Source organism: Wasmannia auropunctata, unplaced genomic scaffold (assembly GCF_000956235.1).
Source record: "Wasmannia auropunctata unplaced genomic scaffold, wasmannia.A_1.0 LD333475.1, whole genome shotgun sequence".
NCBI lineage: Eukaryota > Metazoa > Arthropoda > Insecta > Hymenoptera > Formicidae > Wasmannia > Wasmannia auropunctata.
The window spans coordinates 398101-410961 of NW_012029415.1; the positions used below are offsets into that span (position 1 = coordinate 398101).

Sequence of the window (12861 nt, forward strand, 5' to 3'; positions counted from 1 at the left end):
AAATTTAAATTAAATCTTATTTATTATTCTATTTATATATATCATAGAGTACTTAAAATTTTTATCTATTCTACTTTGCTAATCTTTAGTCAATCACAGCGGTTTTCTATGCAATATAATTAATACTAATTGTGGCGACGCTGCCGCTCCGCAGCAGTGCACGGTATGCACGCGCCATTAATACGGCGGGCGCCATTATAATTCGGTGGGCGCCTTTATGGCGACGGAGTAACCATCATTGCAGGTAATTTTTACTTTTTATGGTATAATTCTTTTTGGGAGTAATTTTTTTAATATAATCATCATTGCATTATCATAAGATTTATAGGATTATTAATCTACAAAGCATTCTTTTAAAATTTGCATGCTCTACATATTCGTAAATATACTGGATTACAATTCACGGTAACAATTCACTCATTAAAAAATATCCAAAATGCAATGAATAAATTATGTAGAGTTTATTTCAGAACATGTGAACTATAATTAAGTTTTCGGATATCTTTAGATATCGTCCCTTCCAACCCTCGTAAAAAAGAACTACTAGTGCAGTGATAACACTATACTAAAATGTAGTAGTGGCACTGCTGTTATAGCACTGACACTACTACATTTCAGTTAATTTGCGACTTTCTCTTAATTCTGCACTTTCTTTTTTACTAGGGTACTCGACCTTGTCGTTGTGGAAGGGCTCAGTACTCCGAAGATTTAAAAATTAATTATATACTAGTTAATTAATTAATTATAAGTTTAAAGACGGGGAAGCTAACCGAGTATCCATTGCACCCAGTGAGAAATGATCGCCAATTCGATACAGCTGGCGAATTAAAGGTCATTTTTCACTGGGTTCCCAGATAATGAGAAAACTCAGTTATATGTCACTAATTCTGAGTTAATTTCAGATTCAAAAAGAATTCTTTTTCTAAAATAGACTGAATATATACTAATAATTCTTTTGGTTTGTTTTATCTCTGTATAAATTCTCTGTGTGCTATCTGGGATTACCGTCGCCGATTATAAAAATAACGATGGTTCGTCGTTTCTTAGATTCTTTCGTTTCATTAAAAGGCTGCCATGGGCTCCTCTCTCGGGTTTCTCTCTGATTAAGATCTAAATCATTGGGGCTAAGACCGTTGTTATCAACTTTTACCTTCGATTTTAACATTTTCATCACTCATAATCCAGTCACGATTCTGTTCGACCAATTTCTTCCAATAATCTGCAAAATTAAATTTACAAGTTTATATTACCTACATTAAATTAAATAATTATGCAACAAGTCAAACTAGTACAAGTACATGTACATTTTAGAATTCAGTGATTTCTTAGCTTTTATTGATTAATTGAACAATTGCTGTCAAAAATTTACTTTTTCTTCGCTAATACGTTTTAGTTTTTATTATTACCAGTTAATTCCTGAAGTGTACCATCAGTTCCCCCATACTCGATTGGCAAGATATCTCTTGGGACATCCTTAAAGCAGCTCAGCGACATGTGTGAGTAAACGTGAAATCTGTTCTTCATCTTCTCCGTTAGGAAAGATTTCATAATTCTGGCAATACCATCGAAAATTGTCGGCGCATTGATAAAGTTCATCGATTGCACCCTTATAGGATAGCAATTCTTCCACGCGTGTACTCCATTCCATATTACATAAGGTGACATTTTAGCTACGTGACGGATTGATAGATTGACCATGTCAAGAAACAGTGTGATACCATATACAGATGCTGTGGCGTTATTCCTCATCGTTAGCTCTAGCATTGTCACAATTATCTGAAAAAATAATCGTCCGTTTGGAAACAATGGGATACATATTTTCACGGAATCAGAAACACGTTATTTGTGGTTCCAATTTTTACCTTAATTACGTCAGTTAATTTGTGTATTGTCGGGTCATGTCGAGTGTAGCGTACGATGAGAACCAATCTTCCTCGACTATCCAGTTTTCGCAGAGGCAAACACACCCTAAACAATAATATATTTTAAAATCTTTTGCAGAAGTCAATGTTAACTTTACAGCGATGCATCTAATTGTGCAAAAAAATTTGTAATAAAATATTTTTGCCAAAATATAAAATAGAAGTAATATAAGTTGACAAAAATTTAAATAATTTGTCATAAAAATTAGTTGCAATTTGGAATGTTTTCTATCCAATCTTTATAAATAAAAAATAAAAAAATTCACTGTTGATCTTCATTGATCAAATTGGAATTATTAATAAAATTTATATTTATAAAAATAAATATAAATTAATATATAAAAGAATTGAGTTTTGCCAGAATAAAGTGATATTAAATGCATATTGTAACCTCCATAATTAAAAGAAAAGTTGGTAGTAATAATTATTATAGTTTAGAAAGAAGTCGTAAATTATTGTTCATTATTTTTCCACATCTTTTATTCCAAGATATTTGAATATTTGGATATAAAAGTTAAAATGTCTACATAACTTAAGGTAACTTGCAGATTTCTCAAGCCCTGATGAGAAAGTATATATAGAGCAATAGGGCATATAAGGGCGTATATAGGTAACATCGAAGTTTTGTAAAAACAAAGAAATTCGCAGACGTAGCTCGACAAAATAATAAAATTAACTATTGCTTGTTCTATCAAAATGTATCCCAAAATTATATTTTCCAAATGTTAAAGCTATTTTAACTAAATAATTGTCGGATTCAAGTAAAATTGAAAAAAAAAAACAATTCCTGCGTGCTTTCCAAATCGCCTAAAATGCATGGAATCCTTTACAAAATACTTCACAGTAAATCATTTGAAATCTGATCTATGTTATTTTTAGATAATTAAAGTAGAAGAGAGATTTCTTTTAAATTATAATACGTTTAAATTATAATACATTTCAAAAACAATGCGATTGTTACCCTATATCAAGCAACTCCTGTAATTCCGGTTGAAACGGATCCTTATTCAGGTACCATTCAGGTAAAGCGGATCGCTGCTTACAATAGTTTTGTATCCTGGTTTTAGTTTTCTCGAGATTAAACTTGCCAACTCTCAAAAATCGCAGGATAAGAAAATTATCTGTATACAAATTAAGAATTCTCTTCAAAATAATTCCAAATAAAAAGCTACAAAGCAGTGCTAAATCTATTATTAAGTATTACCAAAGACCTTATACGGACTAGCAATGTGCTATAAGTATTTCTGTATATGAAGTAGCGTCGGAGGAGGTTAGATCATACTGTACGGTATATTATAGTAGTTTCTCTTCCTCAAAGTGTCCAAACATATACACTGCACATTTCAATGAAATATATAGCGCGCATATATATATATGATCACATGCTGATCGACACAATCAATGCGAGCGTAATTAAAATGTACCAGAATATAACATATGTAATAATATGTGTCAACATACATGAAACGTACTTCCGGACATTTACAGAAAAAGAAGTACGGACATGACTCTGCTTTTATTGCTAGCCCATACTTATAAAGTCTATGGGCATTACAAATTAAATTAAGTATAATTAGCTTATTATAGCTTATTATATTCGAACTGTTGATAAATTAAGTATGTTATTCTAAATGTGTGTATAGACCAACATGATTTTAAGAAATGTCTAATGTCCAAATGTATAAGCACATTTTTTTATTTTTTCGATTAAAAAAGGAAAATAATAAGATAAATAAAGTCAATCGAAAAATTATTCAAAAAATGGCGATATGCAATAGGACGATCACAAACAATACTTTTCAAATAAATTTTTTATCAAGTTTTTGTCTTTTCCTCATTTATTTTTATTTATTAAATTTTTTTTTTTAGACTGCTGCTTTACTTTTCAATGAAAAAGTCAGACATAAATGTTACAATATTTTTTGTCTTTTCTCTTTTTGCGCGATCAAGATTGAATTCAACAAGATAAGCATCAGATTTAGGCAGCATTTTAACACTCACGCGCTGTGAGCATAATTCGTCCTTGTTTAACATTTTATAAATAATAAAAATTAATGATTCCGTTATCGCTGTAAACGCCAAAAGAAATACAGAATGTAGCCTTAACGTCAAGCCGATTAACAACAATTAAACGTGTTATTGCTCCGGAAGTAATAAAACATAATTGAATGATATTTTAACGTGTTTCAACCGCTGTCATTTTTACCGATTTGAATGCGCAACTCGTCCTCGATCCAACATCTAATTTCCGCGATGGCGTCCTCTCTATTTTCATCGGTTTCCGTTAAATGTTCCGCCGCATATTTTTTATCTTCGCTGGTTAATTCTTGCAAATCGTGCACTATGCTGTCACCATAATTACGTTCGTTTCCCATCGTAATGACAATGAATAAGTAGCTTCGTTCACTGATGACGGAAGGATTCTTATCGCGCAGATACAATTTACTATTACGTGTCAGGTTTATACGTGCTCGTTGGAATCATCAAATAATCACAGACTTCTATAGTACACCAGACTACTAGCAACTACTACAGCCACTGCTTGATTGCTAGCGCTAGCTCCCCAGATTAGCCTGAAAAATTTATGTACGCAAGTCGCTATGGAGGGGAAAAGTTGAGCATTGTGGAATGTAAGATGGCCATATCATCTCAACAGCTGAGTCAGCTATCCTTAACATTGGCCTAGACGCCGAGCACTTAATACGCGTACTAACTATATAAACTTGCTATTAAATTGTTTTAATTTCTGCAATGCATTTAAAGAATGATGTACTAAACTGATACACTATGCATTAATAAGATGATTAATTAAATACCACATATCATGTATACGTTTACATGCATCGTCGAAATTAAGAAAATTTGCTAGAATAAGGTACTAGTTAATACAAGTGTCAAATGCTCGGAGTAAACTGGGCCATTATATAACTAACAATAAGCATAGTATATACGCATCAATGCGCATACTTCATCGCGCATGTATGTATACAGGGTGTCCCGTCACTACCGTATTATCTATTAAGAACGTATATATCACGAATGTTGTACATACATACTAGGCAGTTTGACGGGTTGCGCGGTAAACTTTGCAGGGGCAGACACAATTCAGTAATAGTAAAAATTTAAAAAAACACTAAAAACTAAATTAAATACTAAATTCTCATTACTTACTGAACTGCGCCTGTCCCTGTAAGCTGCTGCGCAATCTGTTATACTGCCTAATATATTTATATGCACATTGTTCACATTTATCAAACAAAACAGATCAGTGAAGGCTCATTGATTTTTTGTTATTTTTGATTTATTCACTCAGATCCAGTGAAGAACTAAAGGCAAAGCCAATTATATAAAAGAATTACCGCAGAGCGCTCACTAATCTGTTTTGTCTGTCTAATGTACTCATTGTGTACTGGGTGCATAAATATACAATATTAAGTAGTATAACAGTAGAGAAAAGCATGAGAGCAGTCATCTCGGCCTTTGGCCTTTTAAAGCCCTTTTGGGACCGTTAGAATCCCCCTACACTAGCACACCATATTTTTAACATGGCTATTATTAAAGTAGCTACATTCATTTTCTGACATTGTTCTGATAAAATCATAACATGAAAAATAGATGTGGTTCGAGTCTACATAATAATAGCTGTACTTATTTAGCATATAATTCACAATTCACATTACATATACAGTATACTACTGGCAAGATCATTTGCGTAACAAAAGAGAAATGGTTCATTTTTTTCGAAATTTGTAAAGATTAAGAAGAAGTGCTATCTGTATCCAATAAATTAATAAATTTAAGTGTACTATAAAAAATTTAATTGTTTTCTCGTATTATTTATTTTTTGAGAAATTTTCTAATGGCTCCCTTCATAAATTTCTCCATAAATTCGCACTTGATGAGAAGAATTACACGCATGCCTTAATGCATATATAAAAAGATAAATCTGTTTCGTAACAAATAACAGTAATTCATATTAAGTTGATGTACGACTTTGCTATTGCGACGATAAAAAACATAGAATTTGCATTTGCTATTCCAATTATGGAGGCAAAGTTTAATCTGTGACGCATACTTAATAATAAACGAGATCGTTAGTATAATTTTCAAAATCTGTATGTGATTTTCAAAAAATTATTTCACAACAAAACAGCATTAGTAATTGTATCGTTTACAGATTTACAGCAGATTCAAAAATCCTTAGTTACAAAATTATCTATAATAATTGTTATCTCTGTTCTCTGGAAAATGTACCAATTTAAAAAAAGCTTTCTATAATTTTTATAATATGTATCTTTGACTTTTTAAATAAAATTATAACAAATATAATACTAAATACAATTTATTTTCATGTGAACAGGTATATTTATGTAGATTATTATTTACACATTATACATATAATAACAAATTGATTAGACATATAAAACAGTATTCATTAAAATATGTCTACAAAAATATACAATATAGAAGAAATAAAGTTTCATAGACAGTGAGAAGAGATATATTTCTTATTCATTCATATAACTTTTAGTAACATAAACTTACACTATTATCTTTCCTTAATTTTATCTTTTATCTTTTCACTCGTATTATGCCACCGATAGAATGAATCACCTTATGCAACAAAAAGAGAAAGCAAGATGATTTTTTCCAAAATTCATAAAACAAATAAAATTCGACATTAAATTACGTAATATTATAATAAATACATCCGACCCCATGTCGTATGAACAAATATTTATTACCTTTTCTGAATTCACTGCTCGAAAATATTATTGGTATGTAGTGTATTGGTATGTAGTGTATAGATTTGATTATTCTCATTACTCATAATCCAGTCGCGATTATTTTCGACCAATTTCTTCCAATAATCTGCAAAAGTAAATGTTCATATTATATATATTGAATTGAATGTTTATGCGAATCATATACTTCTCATGTACATTTTAGAAATCGATAATTTTGTTAGCTTTTATTGATTATTTAAGCGATTACTCAAAAGTTTATTTTTTTTCGGCAATAATTTTTACTATTACCAGTTAATTCCTGAATTGTACCATCAGTGCCGCCATACTCAATTGGCAAGATATCTGATGGAATATCCTTAAAACAACTCCGCAACATGTGTGGATAGACGTGAAATCTCTTTTTCAGTTTCTCTGTCATGCAAGCTCTCGCAATCTTGATGATACCATTAACAATTGGAGGGGTGTTGCAATAGTTTAACGACCCCATTCTTATAGGAAAGCAGCTCTGGAGTGCGTGTATTCCATTCCATATTAATAGAGGTGAAATTTGACTTATGTGACGGACTGTTGGATTAGTCATGTCAACGTACAATGCGAAACCATATATAGATGCTGTGGCGTTATTCCTCATTGTTAGATCTAACAATGCCATAAAGACCTGATAAAATCGATGAAAAACAATAGGATATATTTTATCAAGACGACATTAGAAATACATCATTATTTCCGATTTCAATTTTTACCTTAATTAAGTCAGTTAGTTTGTGTATTGTTGGATCATGTTGGAAAAGGCGTACGATGAAAACCAATCTTCCTTGACTATCCAGTTTCCGCAGAGGCAAACACACCCTAAACCAAATATTTTAAAATCATTTGTAGAAGTCAATCTTAGTTTTACAGCGATGCATGTAATTGTGCACAAATATTTTTAATAAAATGTTTTATAAAATATAAAATAGAAGTAAATCATTTTAAATTAGATAATCTAAGTTTCCGGTATTAGAGTAGTAGAGAGATTTTATTTAAATTTAAATTATACATATATATACTCCGAAAGTGATTGTTACCCCATATCAAGCATCTCCTGTAGTTCCGGTTGAAACGGATCCTTATTCATGTACCAATCCGGTAAGGCGGATCGTTGTTTATAATAGTTTTGCATTCTATTCTTAGTTTTCTCAAGGTTAAACTTGCAGACTCTCAAGAATTGCAAGATAAGATAATTATCTACATAAAAATTAAGAGTTCTCTCCAAATAAAAAGCTACAGTGCTAAATCTGTTATTAGATATTATCATAGAACATATATAAGTATGGACTGGCAGTGTGCTATAGTTTTTGTAAGAAGGACTGTTCGGAGAAGATTAAAAAGGGAAATGTATTATACTTTTTAGTAGGTTTTCTTTTTCATTGTGTCCGGAAATATATATTGTGCATGTCAGTGAAACATACATATATGTATATGGCTGGGTTGATTACGTGCTATGACACAACCAATGTAAGCATAATGAGAGTGTACCAATCAGAATACTTCTAATGTATATATGTGTCAACATGCGCAAAACGTACTTCCGGATATTTAGAAAGAGAAGAACGGATTCGATCGGATTTATTTCCATTGCCAGTTCATACTTATAAGGTCTTACAAATTAAAATATGTTTTTCTGAATGTATATATATAGAGCAATATGATTTTAAGGAATGTTTAATATGTATCTATAATAAATGCACGAGCACATTTTTTTGCTTTTCCAATTAGAAGAAGAAATAAGAACTGTATTGGCGGCAAGAAGAAATAAATAAACCAAATCATCAAAAAACTATTCAGAAAATGACGTAATGCAATAAGACGATCATAAAATTTTTCATATAAATCTTTTTATCGAGTTTTTATTTTTTCCTTATTTTTAATTATCGAAAGATTTTAGACTGCTGTTTTTGTTTCCAATAAAAAAATCAGACACTTTATTACATAATTTTTTGTCTTTTCTTTTATCGCGCAATCAAAAATAAATTGCAAGATAAGCATTAGACAAGATTTACAGCCTGCGTTCCGTTTTAACGCTCACACGCCGTGAACATAATTCGTTCCTGTTAACATTTAATAAATAATAAGAATAAATGATTCCGTTAACGCTGTAAGCGCCAAAAGCGGAACGCGACCTTAACATGTCTCTGATAAAGACAATTAAGCGTATTTGCCCCGGCAATAATAAAACATAATTGAACTTCATTGAATAATATTTCAACGCGTGAGACCGCACTTATTTTTACCGGTTCGTATGCATAATTCGTTCTCGGTCCAACATCTAATTTTTGCGATGGCGTCCTCTCTATTTTCATCGGTTTCGTTCAAATGTTCCGCCGCATACTTCTTGTCCTCGCTGGTCAATTCTTGCACACCGTGTATTACACTCTCACCATAATTACGTTCGTTCTCCATCGTAATGACAATGAATCAAAAGTTTTGTCCACTGCAGATAGATTCTTGTCGCGGAGATACGATATACTGTCACGCGTGAAGTTCATACGTGCTAGCTTTGGAATCATCAAATAACCAATAGATCAACACTAAAAGTGATTGCGCCATCTGCAGTAAACAGCGATGATAACATGAATCCGCAGCAAACTATATAATTCAACAGCCTTGACGGAACAATTCATTCTCGATTGCAATCATGAAGAGAATTTAACTTCTTTATAAAGTAACACGCCTTTTAAATAAGTGCACATAAGCTTAAATTATATATTAAAAGAAATTATATTTATATTGCAAAATATAGGGGCTGTCCATATATTACGTAAGGATAACTGGGGGGGGGGAGGGAGGGTCAGTCAAATTCTGACAAATGATTACATGGGAGAGGATCGTACATATTCTTACGTAAGATTTTTCATGTCTGCTGCTGTCATGAAAAACGAACAATATTAACTTTACATCGAGCATAATTGGAAAAATCTTACGTAATTAGGGGGGAAGGGAGTTTCATAAATTCTGACACTTGCTTACATGGAGGAGGGGGAGGGGATAAAAAATAGCCAAAAATATGTTTACGTAATATGTGGACGGCCCCATATGTATAAAATAAATAATTAAAACGTCTAACGTTTACGTTTAAAGAGATAAAATGTTTTACGCAAAACATTTTCTAAATTACAATCGAATAGATAAAATTTGTCTCTTCTTCTATTTACATAATTTGAGAATTTTTATTAAAAATATGTATTTATACATCGGCTCTTCTACTTTATGCTCCTGCTGGCAAGGATCTTTTGCGTAAAGAAAGAATTAGAGAAATAATTCATTATTTTCTGAACTTGATAAAGGCCAAGAGAAAATGCTTGTATTCGATAAAATAAAATCAAGCATGTTATAAATAAAGTAAACGTCTTAATATAAAAAAGTATAGAAAAATAAAACTGTTTTGCAGCAACTATAGCGTTTTATCTATTATTGATATGATAGCAGAATAATATCTATATTGAAAGCTGAGTCATACTCAATGAGAAATAGCCATCAATTTGACGTCGATTTGACATCGATCATTTCTTACTGGGTATTATGTAACATCTTTACTATCATGAAAGACTTCATAATCCTAATCATAACATCAAAAAAATATCGGCACATTTGATAATGTTTACATGAAAATCTAAACGAGATATAGCGAAAGTTCAAAGTTTGAAACAAGATTAGAAAACACCAAATGCGATCTAAAGCGGATCTTGCTAAAGCTTAGTAATAATATTTTTGTGTTAATCTTAAAATTTCCAGTTCAGACATACTGCGCGTCGAATATTTGTCGGTTTTGAAACATCCTGGCTGAAATAATATTTTTTGCAATAAGTTATCTACAGGAGAAATAATTATTAAGAATAAGATGCTCATTAGCATAGAAAATTATTAAACTGCTTGTCAATTTAATTGTGATATTAAATTGACAAGTGACGTACGTAATCAAAATTAAGTGTGCGGTTGTGTTTCAAAACCGTATCAAATATTCCACTGCATACATCTTATCATCGCTGGTCAATTCTTGCGAACCGTGCACAACACTGTTACCATAATAATGTTCGTTCTCCATCGCAATGGCAGTGAATAAGCTTCGTTCACTGCGGAAGGATTCTTGTAGCAAAGATACAATTTATACTGTCATTCATGAGGTTTATACGTGCTATTTGGTATCATCGAATCGAATATAACTAACTAACCGCGTCATCTATAGCAAACAACAATGCATAACATGTATCTGTAGCAAATAGGTACAATAATTGTATTATACATACCTTGACGGAATTTACTATTCATTCTCGAGTCATGAGGAGACTTTAATTTCTTTAAAGTAGCACACTAAGGCCTTTAATACATATGAGTTTAAATTATATTGAAAGTATATAGTTTATACATATAGTTATATTATTACTCCCAAAATATATAAAATAAATATTGAAAGTATACAGTTATACTATAATTATATTATTACTCTCAAAATGTATAAAATAAATAAGTTAAAACGTCTAACTTGATAAACTTAAATAAAATGTGTTAAAACATTTTTTAAATTACAACTAAATAGATAAAATTTGTTTTTTCTTGTATTCACATAATTGAAAAATACAGAAAATTTTCATTAAAAGCATTCGTACATCCGCTCTTCTGCATTATGCTTCTGGCAAAGATCTTTTGCTTAAAAAAGAGAAATGATTCACTTCTGTTTCGAAACTCGTGAAGATCAACAGAAAATTCGATCTGTATTCAATAAATTAATAAAGTAAATTCAAATGTGGCGTAAATAATGTAAATGCTTTCTATTGTTACTTTTTGTTAGAAATGTTCTACGGCTCCCTCCATTAATTCGTACTTGATGAGAAAATTTGCACGTGATGCGTTAATGCAACGCATAAAAAGATAAACCTGTTTCGCAACAAATAGCTGTTATACTGAGCTAATGTAACAACTTTGCTATCGCAATGATAATAAATTACATAGAATTTGTATCAGCGAATTATGCAGGCGCAGTTTAATCCGTGACGCATAATTAATGATAAACGAGATTGACATGAACTTCCAAAATCTGTGTGCAATTTTCAACAAATTATTTTTACTGTAAAACATCAATATAATTGTATCATCTACAACAGTATTTGCTAAATTGTCAATGATTTAATTCATAGTTTTTCCCCAATGTTATACACTATTTTTAACAATAAATAACCATAACGAATATAAAAAATTCCTTTTGAGAGCTAAAAGTCCTAATAACATACTTAATTTTAATTGCAAAAACGCTTCTCCAGCACGTCGTATTTCAAAGTTATAATATGATAAAATAAAGAGAAAATAATCCTTTTTGCAATTTTACCAGCAAATTTTTCAAAATTGTATCGTAATAAAGCAATTCAACAACCGGATTCGGATTCAGCGTAAAAAATTATAGGAAGAGACTCGTTATAGTCATTTATAGGAAGAGTCTCGTTATAGTAATTTTTTTTGTAAAACTGTGTTATACAAACTAATATAAAGTAACTATTATAAATTATTATAAACTCATTAATATCACTCAAATTAATTATTATTTTTACTAAAGACTTTATATTTTATTCGTTATTTGATCATATTATATTACCAATAGAATTACTTAAAAATAAAAAAGAAGAAAAAATGATTTGTTTTTGCAAAACTCAAAACCAAACAAAATTTGACTATATTACAATAATATTATAATAAATTAATATATATTCAAACATGTTTTAAAAGCAAATATATGTTTCCGAGTTTAAATCCACTGTACCAAAATATTATTCAATTTTGTCATTTTCACCACTCATAATCCAGTCGTGATTCTCTTCGGCCAATCTCTTCCAATAATCTGCAGAAGTAAATATTTATATTATATACAGTGAATTAAATAATAATTCGAGTTTAAACAATAAGTAGGTACTTCATATATTTTTGAATTCTGTGAATTGTTAGCATTTACTGATTATTTAAACAATTACTGTTAGAAGTTCTTTTTATCAGTACTTGCTATTATTACCAGTTAATTCCTGAATTGTACCATCAGTGCCGCCATATTCGATTGGCAAGATATCTGCTGGAACATCCTTAAAACAGCTCTGCGACATGTGTGAGTAGACATAAAATCTGTTCTTCATCTTCTCCGTCATGAAAGATTTCATAATCCTGACAAT

The 12861-nt window shown here is 30.7% G+C and overlaps 3 protein-coding genes across 3 annotated transcripts; all 3 read right to left on the minus strand.

Moving 5' to 3' along the window:
* Positions 1 to 1055: 1055 nt before the first annotated feature.
* LOC105460024 (alpha-tocopherol transfer protein-like) lies at positions 1056 to 4830 on the minus strand. Its single transcript, XM_011706462.1, has 5 exons — positions 4129 to 4830; positions 2884 to 3043; positions 1863 to 1968; positions 1407 to 1776; positions 1056 to 1219 (listed from the first exon to the last, which is right to left on the minus strand). Exons 1-5 carry the CDS (start codon positions 4295 to 4297, stop codon positions 1140 to 1142), a joined length of 885 nt encoding a protein of 294 aa, XP_011704764.1. The 5' UTR covers positions 4298 to 4830; the 3' UTR covers positions 1056 to 1139.
* Positions 4831 to 6407: 1577 nt separating this feature from the next.
* Positions 6408 to 9264, minus strand: LOC105460023 (alpha-tocopherol transfer protein-like). The gene is made up of 6 exons (XM_011706461.1): positions 8944 to 9264; positions 7738 to 7897; positions 7414 to 7519; positions 6959 to 7328; positions 6668 to 6794; positions 6408 to 6536 (listed from the first exon to the last, which is right to left on the minus strand). The coding sequence occupies exons 1-5, from the start codon at positions 9110 to 9112 to the stop codon at positions 6679 to 6681; spliced, it is 921 nt and encodes a 306-aa protein (XP_011704763.1). The 5' UTR covers positions 9113 to 9264; the 3' UTR covers positions 6408 to 6536; positions 6668 to 6678.
* A 3071-nt stretch (positions 9265 to 12335) lies between these two features.
* Positions 12336 to 12855, minus strand: LOC105460021 (alpha-tocopherol transfer protein-like). The gene is made up of 2 exons (XM_011706460.1): positions 12708 to 12855; positions 12336 to 12539 (listed from the first exon to the last, which is right to left on the minus strand). The coding sequence occupies exons 1-2, from the start codon at positions 12847 to 12849 to the stop codon at positions 12469 to 12471; spliced, it is 213 nt and encodes a 70-aa protein (XP_011704762.1). The 5' UTR covers positions 12850 to 12855; the 3' UTR covers positions 12336 to 12468.
* Positions 12856 to 12861: the final 6 nt, after the last annotated feature.